The following is a 17,559-nucleotide window of genomic DNA, read 5'->3' on the forward strand; positions in this document are numbered from 1 at the left end:
CAACTAGTGCCAGCATGCTCCGAAAGCTTGGTATGGGAGTGCCCCCATCAGCCCTTTTGCAGCATCAGTGACTGCGACCAGTGCCACACACTGGAGCTGGTTATCAGTGTCAGGGAATGGCGGTGCCGGGGCTCCTTAGATGAGTCCTTTCTCAGCACTGAAGCCTCCTGCACAAAGGTCAGGGCACTGCATACTGAAGTTCCCAGTGCTGGATCCAGCACCGCCTCGGGGCAAAGGGCTGACTCCATAAGGAGGACTTTCAGCTGAGAGTACCACTCCTTTTTAGTTCTGGAGGTAAAGCCCCTGCAGATTTTGCGTCTGTCCAACTGGTGACTTTCACCCATGTAATTGAGACAAGAATTGTGTGGGTCCCCTTTGGCCATGGTTTTAAGGCATGACACGCATGACTCAAAGCCCTGAGACCGACACATGTCCCGGTCTCATGGAAAGGGTTATGGGGGGGAACCCCAAATGGTGTTTAGAATATGTTAGTTTTACTACTAAACCTACATAACTATTTACAGATAGACAAGAAAGAAGACTACTAGAGAAGCACTTGCAAACTCAAGAGAGCTCACTGGCGGTCAAAAGGAACTGAAGAGACGACAGTTCAGCAGGTCAGGGGGCTCCACAGCTGACCCGATGGGTACTGCTAGGGGAAAAAGCTTCCGACGATCATGCACATGACGTACACACACCTACTTGGAATTGATATGAGCAATCACTCAAAGAAACTCTTTTATAACAGTAATAATTTTCTAGATATTAAAGACATTTTCTCCATGAACACATAAGACCATACAGCAAGTTAGAAAAGTTACTGGCAGCAGGTTACATCTAAGACTTAAGTTCACTTAGGGACAGAACAAAAATGCCTAACTTCTCACTTATCACCCCAGTTAATGTCATTTTGTTGTTACATCCCTGATCTATGAGAAAACATACTCATTTAAAGTTGCACAACATTTCCTTATAATGTTTGGTTGCGGGGACTTAAAACCAGGGTGGGCCGGCAGCCCTCCCATCAGCTCCCCTCCAGCCGACCCCATGCCTCCTACCCCTCGGTGACCCTGCACATCAGCAACGCCCCGTTACTTCCCGCCCACAGCAACCACCTGTTTCACAGGTACTGAGGAGGCTCTTGGGCAGGAGTGGGATGAGCAAGGATGCGATGCACAGCCTCCTTCCTCCCACCCAGAGCCTCCTGAATAGCCACGAAACAGCTGATTAGTGCGGATGGGCGGGAGAGGGGAGGCTGCACACCATGTCCTCACTCCTTCCCCTTTTCCCCCACAGAGCCCCTGACTACAAAACAGCTGATTGCTCTGGGTGGGAGGCATGCCGCCTCCCCCCTGCAGCAATCAGCTCTCTCATGGTATTTAGGAGACTAGGGGGAGGAACGAGGATGAACTCAGGTTAGGGGGACAGGCCTGGGGCAGAGGCAGGGCTTGAGCACCCCCCACCACCCCGGCACTTTGTAAAGTTGGCATCTGTGCAACCGTGCATGCAGAAATCATTTCTTGCCAGTACTGTACTCATGGGAGTGACACGGGGGGGGGGGGGAGGGGGGCACATGACCTCCCCACATGACCCTCCACGTGACTCCTCTCCATGCTGCCCCACCTGCCAAGTGAAGGGAAATCTGTTTTCACTGTGAAAGATGGAGTTTGGAGTCATATGGGCAAGTTACTTGTCCATCAACCCCACCCATATTCTAGTTAGAACGTTCACAGGAAAAGTTCATTAAGTGTAGACAGGCATTTTCCACGGTCCACTGTGAGCTGAGTGTTCCTTAGCAGGCCATTCAACTTGACTTGTCTCTTCACGTGCTGGTTAAATACCTTATGGGCATTACCACAGGAGCAAACATATAGTAAACATCACTAATATTTATAAGTTTAGATATCAAGATGATATATGCATAGAAATAGCATAATCATAAGTACCAGCTATTTCATGTACATGACTATTCCCAAAAGAGATTCTGAGAAAAATATATCACACCACATACCTGAGATCCCATGTGCCAGCACCATGCTACACTGTAGTTTTATCATCTGTTACGTAAGAACAGAGATGGAGCCAGTGACATGACTCTGTTTGGCCTAAAAGGACAAGGTTCATTCTGATCTGTTCAGGTGTGACAGCCTTTAGTCAGTGAGGGTGTAGGGGCACACATTCAGGTTAATGGGCTTCAGTGTTCCTTTGCAGGTAACTTTTTAATGTTCAGAAAGCTGGTATGTACTGAGGTGGTTTAAAGCATAGCACAGTTTTTTAGGTTTCCAAATCTGCGAACCTCTGCCTCGGAGATTTTATTTATTCATTTATGGGGGGGGGGGCGGTGCACTGGTCAGAATGTGGGACGGTATCCTCTCCACCCTCTGCTCATGAGGTTATGCGTGTGTCTTGTAGCACTCTTCTGAACACCAGCTGGAAAGAATGTGTTTTCAGTAAATGTGGACTGATTCTTTTCTCTTGGAAGGCATGTAATTTTTTCAGGTACACACTGATTAACACAGAAAACAATTGGGGTTGTTAATTTTCTATGGAATTTGAGGAAAGTTTAAGTTCAACTATATTTTCCAGTACAGTGATGAAATGGGTGTTTGTATATACAATCATCAACATGCTTAACTACTCACTTTCCCCCAAATATGTAGTATTTCAGTCTGTTTATATGGAATATGTGATTTGGATGAGGAGTCATTTCAGCATACATATGATTTATTTAAAGATATATTTTAAGTAGAACTGTATCCTAAACTGCATTATGGTATTGTACCCAAACACTGCATTCAATGGAAAATTCAACTTCCTTTATAGGAACAGAGCAGACTCCTGAAACTATTACCACAAAAATGGTCCATAGTCTTGCAAATAGTCCCATTGTCTTCAATGGGACTGATCAAATGATTAAGGGTTTACAGGACTAGGTTCCAAGTTAGTAAATGGCTCTGGATGAAACAGACAATGCTGGAGCTGTCAGATCAGAAGGAGCTTCATTCGAATAAAGGTGGGCAAATATGTGATATGTCTTAGTTCCGTTGCTAAGATCAGGACCATATTTTCTGAAAAGTTTTTTGCAGATTCCTGAGGCAGCTGCTTTAAGGCCGTCCGTGTCCAGCATTATAATCTTCACTTGTAGTTCTCTCACCCACAAAGCTGGGAAATGAGGCATTTGTTTTCTTTGTTTTGCTGCTTCAGTTCCACTTAACAGAATGCATGTTAGACTAGTTTGGCTCCAAAGAAGAATTTTATGTACACTGGAGACAACACCTGATTCCCATCAGGCAGCAGAACTAGGCTGACATGAGAATCCAAACATCCTCTGGTCAGTACAAGCAGAGGCATTCCTCTAATGATTTGGACTTGACGTGATCCAGTATGAATGTCATGGATAATTCAGACCAATGGTGAGAAACAGAATCAAGAATACTGTTTAAACACCTTCTGTACCCCCCACCCCTCCCCTCCTAGAGACTCCTGACAAACTTAAAAGCACAATACATATGCTAACAAACTTAAACAAAGGCTTTGTTTAAGTTTGTTAGCATATATTGTGCTTTTAAAGCCATATAAAGAATGAACGCCCTCCCTAGCTGCAAGCACAGCCTCACCTCACCCCACCAGAGCTAGGGGCTAGCCCCAAGTCTTTCCGGTACCCTGTACCTGCTAAAAACCTCTTGCCAGTATTGCATACTGGAGGGTACCACCCTACTTGCATTACTGTGCGCGCTCCAGAGGGATAGCATGGGTTCATCATCATGTTGAGTTTCCCCAGGGAAGTGTTTGCAGCCTCTGTCATGTGTCTATTGTGTCTCCTCCCTCAGTGCTGCCTTGCAGAGTGTGAGGCTACACTAACAACAACGTGTTTACCCTTCAGGGCTCAGCAGAGTGCTAGTTCATCATTTAGCAGCAAGGCATTCGCTGGGAAAGATCCCATCTGATATCAATACGGTTGCTTTAGGAGAAGCTCAGGAAGCTTGTGAGCAGGACCCCAGACAATCCTCTGATTAGTGACTGCAGGAAGATTTGGGAAAAGGGGAGCTGCTAACGTGCGTGAGCAAGAAATAGAAAGGGCTCAAGGAGCTGAGATAGGACATTGCTCCAGTGGCCCTGTGCAAGTCTGTTTTAAATGTAATAGTGGAGGGCTATGTATCGCTCTTCATGAGGATCGGGTGGAAACTACTATACCAACAGATATTATACTAGGCTATAGTAAACACTCATTGTTGTTTACATTGTGTCTGTAAAAGTAGAATATTCCCTGAACATTTCTAGCTCGTTGTGATTGTACAGTATCACCCAGCATCACGAGTCAAAAACGCTCAGTAAGTGATAGTGAAGTGCCTAGTAGGAGCAGTACTGCTAGCAATAAAAAAAACCAGGAAAAACCATTAGTTTGTGTACTAAATCAGACATTAAGGCGTTTTGATACAGGTGAGCATGTGGTAGACATTGGCATCGCTCTGGTCTTACTCCGACCACCCCGTGAGAACATAATGCCAACAAGATCAGGGCTAGTGCTCAGCGTCTTTTTTAAGTGTGGATAGAGGACCAAAACTAGCAGAAGTTGCCTCTAAGTTTGCTAGTGATACAAGCTAAGGCAAAAAGTTTGTATGACAATTTGAAGAGACACCACGGTGAAGGATCACAGCCAGAGACGTTCACAGCAAGTCGGGGATGGTTTGATCGGTTCAAGAGGCACTTCGCACCTTCATAACATCAAGATGTCTGGCGAAGCAGCTAACGCAGATACTGCAGCAGCTAAAAAATTCCCCAACTATCACAAGAAAATAATTGAGTAAGGTGGCTATTCACCTAAGCAAGTCTTCAATGTTGATGAAATGGGCCTCTACTGGAAGAGGATGCCTAAATGGACTTTACATTTCCCAAGAGAAGACAGTGACTGGATTTGAAGCAGCTAATGAGTGCCTAACCTTGCTTTTTGGTGGTAATGCTACCAGAGACATGAGGATGAAACCGCTGACAGTGTACCAATCCGAAACACCATGAGCTCTCAAGGGATTTTCAAAGGAAAATCTTCTGGTCATTTGGACATCCAATAAGAAGGCACGGATAACTGTAGCTATGTTTTCAGAATGGCTGACTATGCTATCCCTACATGGAAGGAATACTGTGCCAAGGAAAGTCTTGATTTCAAGATTTTATTACTTATTGATGATGCACCGGCTCATCAATCAACCTGGACGACCTGTGTGAAAACATTAAAGTTGTCTTTCTGCCACCTAACACCACATCACTCATCCAACCAACGAATCAAGGCGCCATCGCTGAATTTACAGAGTATTACTTATGCTGTACTTTTGACCAGCTCAGAGGCACCGATGGGGAAGGCAAGCCTAACAATTTGGGAATTTCGGCATGACAACAACATCCACAAGTGCATCAACAACACTGGTGAGTCCTGGACTGAAGTTACTCAGGCATGCATGAGCGGTGCATGGGGAAAGCTGTGGCCTGAATGTGTCAATGACTTTAAAGGATTTAAAGATGTTGTCCCCGCGATGAAGATAGATAAACTAGGCTTGGCCATGAAAGCAGGTTTTGATGAGGTGGAAGAAGCTGACATTACACAGCTTATGCAATAACATGGAGAAGAGCTACCCAATGAAGATCTGATGAAACTAGAGGTGATGAGAGCAATGGAAGAAGAGGTCCAAGTAGTAAAAAGAGAACCAACCCATTGAAATTTGACTGCCAAACGTCTTTCTGAAGCTTTCCAAATGACTGAAGCTGCTGGCTTGCAAATCCTTAGTGATGATCATCCTAACAGGGAGCGCAGCTCCAGAGTGGTTAGGGGAATTGGTCATGTAATGAATCGCTATAAAGAAATTTACTGGGGAGGGGAGGGAAAGCAGAACAACAATCTCTAGATGTGCTTTTTCAAGTTGGAAAAGTTCAGCAAGAACAGCAAGAGGAGCAGCCGGATGATCCACCCTCTTACTACACCACCTCAACCAAGTTTCACAATCATCATTGCTGAGTACAGTATTAAATTGTTTGTTTAAAATTGTTTAAAAATTATATTGTATATGTCTTTTGTCTGGCAAAAAAAAGTTTCCCTGGAACCTAACCCCTACACTTAAATTAATTCTTATGGAGATATTGGATTCACTTAACATTGTTTCACTTAAAGTCACATTTTTCAAGAACATAGCTACAAAGTTAAGCGAGGAGTTACTGTACAATCAATTTGCAGTCACTTTAAAAAACCTCACAACTTAGTTGTAGGAGTACTACAGTACCCAGAAACATATAGTACAGTATCTTGCCTATACAGTACCTGATTCAGGTCATGTTATTAGTATCTCTTTCAAGCACTAGCATCACACAAGTTTTGTTTGTTTCTAAAAAAGCCACACTTGTGGCAACCTGTCAAATATACACAGCAATTCAAATACAAGACTCTAAAATGAACAGTTGCAAACTACTCAGCATAATATTAAAAAAATTCACAGTATTACTGAAAAGACGGTTACTCACCTTTGTAACTGTTGTTCTTCGAGATGTGTTGCTCATATCCATTCCAGTTAGGTGTGCGCGCGCCGCGTGCACGTTCGTCAGAAGACTTTTACCCTAGCAACACTCAGTGGGTCGGCAGGGCGCCCCCTGGAGTGGCGCCGCTATGGTGCCGGATATATACCCCTGCCGACCCAGCCGCCCTTCATTTCAGTCCTTCTTGCGGCTACCCCGACAGTGGGGAAGGAGGCGGGTGTGGAATGGATATGAGCAACACATCTCGAAGAACAACTTACAAGGTGAGTAACGTCTTTCTTCTTCGAGTGATTGCTCATATCCATTCCAGTTAGGTGATTCCCAAGCCTTATGGTAGGCGGTGGGTCGGAGTAAGATACGGCAAATGCAAAGCGCTGAGCACAGAGGCTGCAGCATCCCTTGACTGTTAAACCAAGCATAATGGCGAAGCAAAGGTATGGACCAAAGGAGCTGCGCGAGAGATCTCGTGGTAGGTACACGAGTCACAGGCGGCAGACGAAGTCTGAGCCCTGGTAGAATGCATAGTGATGTGGTTTGGGGAAGTGAGCCAAATCAAACAAGTGCGGATGCACGTTATCACCCAAAGATAGATCCTCTGAGAGGAAAACAGGTAGGCCTTTCCTTCGTCTGCTACCGTGACGAGAGTTGGGCGTGTTAGGAAACGGTTTTGTCCATCAACATACTGCGAGCGCTGTGCAACTCCAGAGAGTGCAACTGGTGTCCCCACGCGTTGAGTGTGGAAAACAGGAAAGGCAGATACCACCGTAGGAGGAAAGCCGGTGAGGACGTAACTCCACTCTTTTCTTTGGAAAGATAGTGCATGGTGGAACACGTAAGACCCTGTGCTCGGAGACTCGTCTGTCTGATGTAATGGCTACGAGGAACTGTCTTCAAGACAGTATAGCAAGCGAGCAGGATGCTAACGGCTCGAATGGGGGAAGCACAAGTCTGGTTAAAAACCATGTTGAGGTCCAGGTTGGGCTGGGTGTGCACCTAAGGGTGCAAGCGCTCCAAGCCTTGAAGACTCGAAACATTAGCACAGAACGATCACCGAGCCTGGGAGGAAAGTAAAGATGGCTGCCAAGTGTACCCTCAGCAATGACACCGCTAGGCCCTGCTGCTGTAGCCAGAGGTAGTCCAATAGAGGAGTCGAGACTCAGCAGAGTGAGATTAAGCGTTTCCACTGTAAGAAAACGCTTCACCTGGCAAGGTACGTTGACCAGGTGGAAGGCTTCCTGCTACCCCGCTACGCGTATCACGCAGCAGCCACACGTGAGGTGAAGAGACTGCAGTCCAGGTGGCGAAGTCTGCCGTGGTCCTGAGTATGAGGGGTGGGTGGAGTGGCAGGGTAATGGGTTGGCTATGACAGGCGAGCAATGGGCGTATCAGTGCGCCTGGACACGCTGGAGTGACCATGATGAATGCGCACCTCCGCCTGCGAAGTTTGAGCAGGACCATGAGCCGGGGGAGCGTGTTGGCCCTTCTATGGCCTGAGAACAGCGTCGAGATCGGTCCCGGGGAGAGACCTTGTAGAAGCAGAACCACGGACATTTCCTGTTCATGCGGTAAGTGAACAGGTCCAATATGTGGGGAAACCACCATTCCGGCAACAAATGCAGCACACTGGGCAGGGGACCACTCATGAGACAGGAAAAGCTGCGAGTTGAGCATCAAGGCGTTCGAATGCCCTGGGAGAAAGGATGCTACAGAATTATCGAGTGGCTATGCAAAGTGCAGATGGATGCCTCCTGACAAAGGGAGGAGGGCATGTTCCTCCAGTTCTTATGGAGCACATGGCCGTTGGTGCTGGCGTAACACTGAGTCGTTACAGTCGTCAGCTGCTGCGGAATCCTGCACGCCAGACGGACTGCGTCATCGGATGGAGCGGCATCCCTGCCACATCAGGGATGGGGTTAGCACCGGTCTAGGAGTCTAAGGTTGCTCAAGGAATGGTGACTATCTGACCATAGCCCTGTCCGGGTGAAGTTTGCAGACTTCGGATGAGCAGTGCCATCGCCTGAAACCGTGCGTGGTAAGCAGGATCCGGCTCGCTCGGAGTCCAGGATAGCTCCTTGGAAGTCTACCCCTGCGTGGGAACCAGAGAGGATGTCTCCATAGGAGCATCAGGCCTAGACGTGTGAATAGGTCCCGACGATGCCCATATGCTGAGTGACTTGTGTCTTGGAGTCTCCCCAGATGAGCCAATCGTCCAGATACGCACGCATATGCGACATCGGTGGAGGTGGGGGGCGCCTAATGGCCACGCACTTGGGAAATGCTGTGGGGCTGGTGAAAGGCCAACAGTAAGACCGTAAACTGGAAGACCGACGGTTGGCTAGAAAGTGAAGGTATCTCCTGTGCAGAGGGAAGATGGGGCATGTGAAAGTACGCGTCCTTCATATCGAGGGCGGCATACCAGACTTCAGGACAAGACAGATCATGGTTCCCAGGAATACTATGCGGAACTTCAACCTTATCAGAAGCTGGTTGAATTCTTGTGGGTCTAGGACGGTCTGAGACCATACGTACGGGCTGGGTTAGGAATAAGGGAAGTACCCTTTGCCCTCCATCCATTGGCGTCTGCACCTCTTGTAAGAGGAATTTGCACCCGAGGAGGAGTCCTGAAGAGGGACAGGGTTGAAACAAAGCGGGGTGGCCCCCATGCTCCACATGTGTAGAAGACAGCGGACTGAATTAACTGAGACCACGCCAAGAGAAGTAGGAGTGGGATCAGGCCTGTAACGTACGCCACTCGGCGCACCTTCGAAAAGATTGTCTTTGGTCCCCCGTAGCGATTGCAGGGACCTGATCTTGGCCCTCTCGGGTCCTGATGTCGTCTGGACCACGTCAGCCCGCGTCTGCCAAGCCTATCTGTGGGTAGGCACAGAGAGTGTGGCGGTGTGGCTGGGACGCAAGGGCTGCAGTAGGACGCTGGGTATGCACGCCGAGAGAGATCGCATGAGGACCTGTTGTCCTTCAACTTTGCCGTCTGGGTGATTTCACCGCAAAGAGGCCTTTACCACAACTAGTAAGTCGTGAAAGGCAGAGATTTCAAACCTGACGTCATGAGATGCTCCTTATGGTAACGAGCCTGGAGGGAAGCTCTGGTGCCTGTTTCCTTCCTTCAAGGGCAGTGAGCTTTGGCAGGAGTCTGATGGAGAAGCTCCATAAATTTATCCATCGCCATCGAGGTGTTACGGTTATAGGGACTAAGCAGGGCTCATTGATTGCCACGCAGGGCTATAAGGCCTGCAGAGTACACCTTGCGAGTGAGTAGGGTCACTCGCTAGCCCCCGACGATTTCGGGCTGGCGCCTCTGGCCATCCCGTTCCCTGTTCTTAACCAACTGAATGACCAGTGAGCAGGAAGGACGGAAAGCAAGTAGTCGAACCTCCAGAGAGTTCGGCAATCGCCTGGATGGTCCGATAAAACGGGTAGGGCCCCTCTAGTGGAGCAACGCGATAGAATATCCACTACGGGTCCGTTCCTCCGGGACCTCCTGCATCTGAGGTCCACATTGAGCGCTACCCTTATAGAGGTCTGATGACTTAGGGTGTCGTGGCACACCAGAATGCGGTCCTGAGCATAAGAGATGTCCGCGTGGGAAGACAGGTGCGTGACCGGATGGCCATGGAGGTGCTGAAAAATCATGGTCAGAGTCTCTGACTCTACCAGACTTGCCCAACTTGGCACTGGACCGGCTACCGGAAGGCGCACCGTACCTGGAAAACGAATCCGGACCTCCTACACAGCGGTGCCGGAGTCGACCGAGATCTCGAGGTCGGGAGTGTACGGCAGTCACAGCGCCTGTAGCGGTGATGGGAGCCAGAACGGTGCCGAGATTATGGTCAGTGACGAGACACTGACCGGTGCGCGAGTGCGACCGGTGCCGAGGATGGAAGCGCGACGCATCCAGGGAGCTTGCCAAGAGACTATTACCTGCACCGGCGGTTCAGGCAGCATCTACTCTGTCATGCAATGAAAACTCACCGTTGGGGATGCCTCCGGCGTGGAGGGAACAAGAAGCTCGACCACAAATGCGTACCAGGGAGCTGTCAGGCACCGGATTCTACTGTCCACGTGGGATAGGTATCGACGAGCTGACCGTGCCAGCGGTTGCAGGTCGTGCTGGGCAATCCGGCTTAGACAAGCTCTCTGTCCGCAGTGCAGATTGCACGGGAGCAGTAGGAGCAGGAGCTAGACCACGGCGTGCGCCGGGGAGCAGTCAGGCACTGGATTCGACGCCTTGTGGGACGGGATCAACGGTGCCGTCGGTGCTCGGTAGGTGTTGGTGCCGGGCCATCCAACTGAGATGAGCTCTCTGGCTGCGGTGCATTGTCACAGAAGCAGCACGAGCAGGAAGTCAACCACGGCGCGTGCCAGGAGCAGTTAGGCACTGGGTCCGACGGCTTTTTGTGGACCGGGATCGACGTGCCAACGTTGGGTGCGGCAGGAGTCGTGCGGGCGATCCGAGTTAGATGAGCTCTCTGGTTTGCGGTGCGTTGGCATGAAGCAGCAGGAGCAGGAAGCTCAACCACAGCGCATGCCAGGGAGCAGTCAGCACCGGATTCGACGGCCTTGTGGACCGGGATCGACGGTGTCGACGTACCGGTGCCCGGCGATCCAACTTAGACAGCTCACTGGCTGCGGTCAGGTAGCACAGAAGCAGCAGAGCAGGAAGCTCAACCACGGCGCGGGGGACGGCCAGGCACCGGATTCGGGCCTTGTGGGACGGCATCGACGGTCCAGCGTGACGCTGCTGCGCCCAGGCGCCTGTCGGTCCGGTGTCGGGTGAGCTCGTTGCTGTGGTGACCCAGCGACAGAGATCTCCTCAGCGGTCGCGAGCAGTGTGGCATGCGAAGGAGCTCATGCAGGAGCAGGAGCTCAACCACGCGGTGCCGGGAGCTGTCGCACTGGCAGAGGAGTCGTGGCTTCCTCAACCTCAGAGAGATGGAGCGGTGCGCGTCGACTTCGGTGCCGCAACGGCCGTGCCAGCAGGGTCCGGTGCCGAGTGGCGCTTCTGGCGCCGAGTAGCCGCGCTTGCGGAAGTGGAGGGAAATGAAAGTGCCGCTCCATGTTGTTTTCGGCTTAAACGCCGTGCAAATGGGCACTTACTGCGAAATGCGATCCCCGAGGCACCGTAAACAGAGGCGTTGTGGATCTCCTGTCAGCAACGGCCGGAGGCCGGCCAAGCACGGACCAAGAACCGGTGAGCCGGGCATGGGCTCCGCACCGTTGCAGGGAAGGGGCTACTCCCGAACCCCGCTATCATTAAACCTATTAAGAAAAAAATGTAAAGGATTATAACTGTATACACAAGAACTACGAGTAGCTAGGGAAGCGGAGGTCAGCTAAGCTGCGCTCCACTGTTCCAACGACCGACACGGCGGTAAGAAGGAACTGAAGGGCAGCTGGGTCGGCAGGGGTATATATCCGGCACCATAGCGGCGCCACTCCAGGGGGCGCCCTGCCGACCCACCGAGTGTTGCTAGGGTAAAAGTCTTCCAACGAACGTGCACACGGCGCGCGCACACCTAACTGGAATGGATATGAGCAATCACTCGAGGAAGAATTGCTAGTTTTACAGATTATGGAACTACATCTAGGTACCATGTATTTAACTAAGGCCTTAAACAGGTCACGCTGCATCACGTAGTTGTGCAATCCTAACTCGTGCACATGTCTGAAACATTAGGCTTCCTAATACAAGAAGCTATAGTTCCAGTTACAATGGAGATCAGAACTATATTTTACAAAAGGCACAAAGCTGAACTTTAAAGATGCAAAGAAACAATTACGTCATAAAGAAAGCACCACCACCACTACATGAGGCTTTCAAAAAAAGCCTTCTTTACATTAATAACTTTCAGGAAAAATCATAGATAGTTTCTCAGAGCTAGCAAAGTAACATTAATAACGGGTTGTACATTTTGTTGCTTCTGTAGGAACAATGCTTTGCACACACAAGAGGCTCCCAGAATCCCTCCATTCTCTCATACAAGTTCCCCTTGTGATTGTTACACATCCACAACAGAGGCCAGGTCTCAGAAGTGCTTTGCAGGTACTGGTATATCAGTATATAATAGTGGCAAACTGTTGCTAGAGTAGATACACCAGGTCAGAAAAACCACACCACACCTCGCCACACTCCTGAGCCAGATAACTACTATACTGGCATACATTTGTAGTGCAGACCTGACCAATCAGAGAAATGCCATCGAGGGTAGAGCCTTGCTTAGCATGGCCACCAAGAGACAAAAAAGGAGAACCTAACCAATTTACAGTGCAAGTTTGAAGACTGACCAATTAGTTAGAGAAGTTTGAAGACTGACTTGATGAAACTGGTACGAACTCATACAAGTTTAAAACTGACAAGCCTAAACCAGTAACAGTTTTAAAACTGATATAAGTGTGACAACACTTGGGGTTTGCACCAGTTTAACCATGACCTGGTCTAACACTATTTTACCAGCACAACTATATTGTGTGATACAGCATGGCCAGAGAGCAGCAGGAGAGGGTTAGAAGGGAGCCTTATTCCCTGTAGAGGGAAGAAAGTTTGCTATAGATTAATTAAAGCACCTGAAGCCAATTAGAGCACCTGAAGTTGGTCACCTGATAACCTCTGCTTCAATCAAACAGGGAAGGTGTTGGAGCAGAGAACAGTTTGAAGCGAAGCAGAGGAAAGTTTGGAGAAGTGCTGCGGTGGGCTAAGAAGTCCAAGACCCTAGGTAAAGGGGCACCTGGCTTGTGCAGAGGGAGGGAGGGAGGCAGGCAGGAAGCTCCCCCCCCCACCCCCACCCCCCCCAAAGCTGAAGGGCAGGAGAGGGAAGTAGCCCAGGGGAAGGAACCGTCAGTTCAAGTGGTTTACTACTATCCTCAGGGCCCCTTGCCTGGGACCTGGAGTAGAGGGCCGGCCCAGGTGCCTTCCTCTCCATTCCCCTCCTCTAGGACACTAGTGGGGCAATTAATATTCCAATTCAGGGGCAAGAAATGGCGCCCTAACCCCCGCCCCCATGGGAAAGCGTGAGACCCATCATAATAGTGCCAGCAATTTGCCACAATTGGTAGTGGTTTTTTTTTTAAAATTAAATTAATTTTACACCAGCAGAACTCCCCTAATGCAGATGTAATTAATACTGACCTATTATATTTCAGTTTAATAAAGTGAAATAAGCTATACCAACTTAACTTAATCTACACTAGCAGAACTGTATCTACAACAGGGTTTTTGCTGCTTTAACTATATTGGCATAGTTAAATCAGCAGAATTTAAGTGTAGACAAGGCCTAATTGGTTTATAAACAACAATTAAAAATGACCACAAACTGTTTAGGCCAACCTTTTAGAAGGCAGTTTAAAACACAAGGGTCTGAGTTAAACGGATGTTAAAAACAAACTGGGAGAAGAGAGGTCTTGAGAGAGATTAGTCACTCTTAAAATTTCTACTTAAACACAGTTGTTTACACCAGTGCCACCATATACGTTTAAACCACATGAAGTTAAACTATACTAGTGTAACTGACAGGTCCTAAGAGTTCACCCATGCCAATCACTATAACAAGTCATAGTTTTACTTACATTTAATACTTCTTGCCTGGGCTGTGAAGGTTCTATACAAGTCAGAAGCCTGAGCAATAAGTCCATAATAGCAGAGGTCCCTATGTGCTTTATAATGAGGTCTACAAAATCATGTTTTTTCTTTAAGAAATCCACAATCTAGAAGAAATAATGAAAAAACAAGTTTACATTTTGCTGCAAGTACTTTTTCTTTATTTCCCTAGCAAATTAGTATTTCAAATATGTTCTGTTTCACAAGTTGAGAGTGGTGAAGGCAGGAGAAGAGATTTCTGAACAAAATGTTCAGCCATCTAGAGTGGGCAATCCAAAATTAGGCAGACTTTAAAACACTGTCCTTTTAAACTGAATAAGAACAGTTTAAAGCACTTCAAGCAGATCTTTCGTTATGTTATTAACACCTTATTTCTCCTTTTTTTATTTAGTCATTTACTTGTTGCACTTCATTTAGCTTGGACAATGAAAACCAAGCCTATTCCACTTTCAGATTCTTAGTGCTGCATTATTTGGATTTTAAAAACTGTAGGGGATTATTTAAAATCTTTTCATTGGAACTGTAAAGTGTGAAAACATTTCTTATTTTTATTTGGCTTATCTACAAAATTTAAGAAGTTGTGTATGACAAATAGAAATGTGGGCCAAAGAGTTTTTTTTTGTGGTGCAAGTCAAATAACTAGATTTCTTCAGAGTCTTTCCAGAGCAATAATTTGAATAAGAAAAATACTATAAATCTCACTTGGCACACTCAGTGGAAACACACAAATTAAGTTATCATGACTGTTAGAAGATTATGGGAATCCTTTATGCTGGGGATAGTTTCTAAAGCAATTCATAAAATTAAAGCAAGCATTGAAACAAAGCATTTAAAATATTAAGGGAAGCAGCATGAATAGAACTGCATTGTGAGTACTTGGTAACAGACTACCTGTTCACACCTGTAACAGGTAACCAGATACCACTGTGCATGCGATCTGGCCACTGAAATCCAATGCACTAAATCAGTATCATAGAAGTCATTCAATTTGTCTGGAATTTACTTCAGCTAAGTCCCAAAATTTGCCCTTTCCCAAAACTTAAGTTCTTGAAAATTGCTTCACAAAATATGGTTTCACTAGCTACAGCAACATTTTTATAACAGTTGCGGAAATCCCCAGAGAGATTTATCAACAGGCTGTTTTGTTTTTTTATAAGGAAGATGCTCCTTCACCCATAAGGCCAACAATCAGATAGTTTTAACCAAAACTGCTCGTGAAGAGTGTCAGGAAAGAGCAAGTTTTCCCAGGGAGATGTGGTATGTGTTGGAGGAGCAGACAGTACTCAACCACAAGGGGAAGGAGGATAGAACCCCAGTGGAACAGGACATTGTCCTGGCATCACAGTGGAAAGAGGACACTTATTCTTGATAGCTTCTCTATGATATTTAAGGAGTCAGAGGTAGAGGATCCCAGCTGCTCAGACCAGTTACAGTTCTGTGGTCTGCTCCACTTTAGACCAAGTTCTTGCTTGCGCACAGACCTCTTCATGCAAAGAGCTTTAAAAGAAAAAAAAAAATATGGAGGGGAGAAGGAGATGAGTAAGAAGGAAGGCCCCTATAAGAGCTGCTGTGCCCATCTTACTTCTGCAAAGCAATGATAAGCTAAACAAATGGGGATAGCAATAGTGAGCTGCAAGGTAGTACTGCAGCCCTCACATTTCCTGCAGCAACTCTCTTCTTTCTCCGCCACCACTCCTGACTTTAACGTACTATTGGAACCACAAACATCCATGCTGAAAAGCTATACTGTGGCTGTCTACACAGACACAAATTGAACTGCATAATTCATCACTGCTCCAACTCCACTAATAATAGCAACAAAGGAAGCAGTAGTGCAGACTGAGCTCAGGCACAATTAGATGACCTGGTGGGAAAACCCTGAGCCCTGTCTATAAATTACAGCTTCCACCAGTCAAGCTACACTGGTAGTGAATTACACCCCCAAATTTTGCCCAGAAAGGCGGCAAAAGGCACATCTATTCTACAAGTAGAACCTTACAGGATTTTTTATGATAGGGTTCCATTATCTAGTATAGGCCAAATCATTTAGCATGAACCATGCTGGAGTCATGGACCATCTACAGGTTTAGCTTTAAAATATGGTCCACACTACTAAAAGAGAACTACTTTATCTGCATCAGGGACAACTTTTCCTGTACCCTGATCCAACACTTTACTATAATTAGAACCAAGCTACATCCAGTTGGTCTCCACCTAACAGGATTTACTGTTTAACTGAGGTCACCCACAATTTTGTACAATAGGGTTATCCAGTCAGTCCACTTTCCAGGTCTCTTTCTGGGAGGAAAATAAAAAGTGCATTGCACTATGGAAAAAAACAAACAAAAAAACCCCACAAAAACAATTCTGTTTCTGGCAATAGCAGCTCAGGCAATATAGAAACGCTACTCAGAATCTACTTATACAAGAATAACTAGTGTGGTAAGCATGGATAGGCCATGGTTCTTCACACTCCACAGTACAATGAAAAATGCTTTGTGCACTCTGCGAAGAGCTAGGTACAGTTATCAGAATCATGCAAAAATTTAAGTAGGCTCTATCTGTGGTCTGTGAATAGGCCTAAACAGACTACTAATGATACACTGCTGCTATCATCATATCAGTAAGCACAAGAGACTAGTAACAAGACACAGAATGGGTGATTTCTAGCAGTGCTAATGGCATTGGAGAGGCATATTGGAGAGGATGGATTTCAATATACAGAAAAGGAATCTTACTGAACTAAGAGAAACTGAAGATGTTATTTTCAAATATTTTGTAAAGGTTGCACTACACAAGAATTTTAGAAAGGAGAAGGGTTTCCTCAAAAGAGGACAAGATGATCACGATAGTACCTTATGGCCTTTAAAAAAAAAAATCTAGTAAACCTCTTTAACTAAGGGATGGCGACAGCAAGCAGTCAATTCAGGTGCGGACGGAAGAAAATACTTCCCCTAACACATTTCCAACCAGACAGCTGTTCTGATAAACAAAGTTAGGAAAAGATAAGTCAGTGAGAGTTACCCAGATTTTGTTAATATTCTTAAAAAGTGTTCATCTCTACTAGAAAACTTTCAATTGTCATGGAAAAAGTGAATCCGGTTGCTTGCTTCAGCTACAACTTTTTTAAATGGTAGCCCTACAGAGGAGCGTATCTCAATGTTGCAGCTATTGAAGCACATGCTACAAACGGAAGAGCTATTAAATATTTACCTGTTCCGGTTTTCTGCTAATAAGAATACTTAGCACCTTGCTGAAGAAACTGGCCAATAAAGGGTTGAGAGGGGATTCATTTAATAGGAAGCTGTACAGTTTCATAAGTAAGGACTCCTCTTCTCCCAGTCTGTCATTGATCTGTGAGACATCTGACGTAAGAAGCTCACAAGATATGTTCGGATACCTAGAAAAAAGGGACACCTTCCATCACT

General features: G+C 46.8%; 1 protein-coding gene across 14 annotated transcripts in view; it reads right to left on the minus strand.

Moving 5' to 3' along the window:
* The window catches only part of PPP6R3 (protein phosphatase 6 regulatory subunit 3), a 134,819-nt gene that overhangs the window by 66,680 nt on the left and 50,580 nt on the right, over nucleotides 1-17,559 (minus strand). For 13 of the 14 annotated variants that reach the window (XR_012655744.1, XM_032801554.2, XM_032801546.2 and 10 more), the window contains 2 exons: nucleotides 17,345-17,531; nucleotides 14,101-14,238 (listed from right to left, as the gene is read on the minus strand). Coding sequence is in view for 13 of the 14 variants with exons in the window: in XM_032801554.2 (XP_032657445.1) it covers nucleotides 14,101-14,238; nucleotides 17,345-17,531 (325 nt within the window). In the remaining variant the exon portion in view is untranslated. The remainder of the gene's footprint in view (nucleotides 1-14,100; nucleotides 14,239-17,344; nucleotides 17,532-17,559) is intronic. The other variant, XM_075065058.1, reaches the window with a different exon arrangement.

Source organism: Chelonoidis abingdonii, chromosome 4 (genome assembly GCF_003597395.2).
Source record: "Chelonoidis abingdonii isolate Lonesome George chromosome 4, CheloAbing_2.0, whole genome shotgun sequence".
Taxonomy (NCBI): Eukaryota; Metazoa; Chordata; order Testudines; family Testudinidae; genus Chelonoidis; species Chelonoidis abingdonii.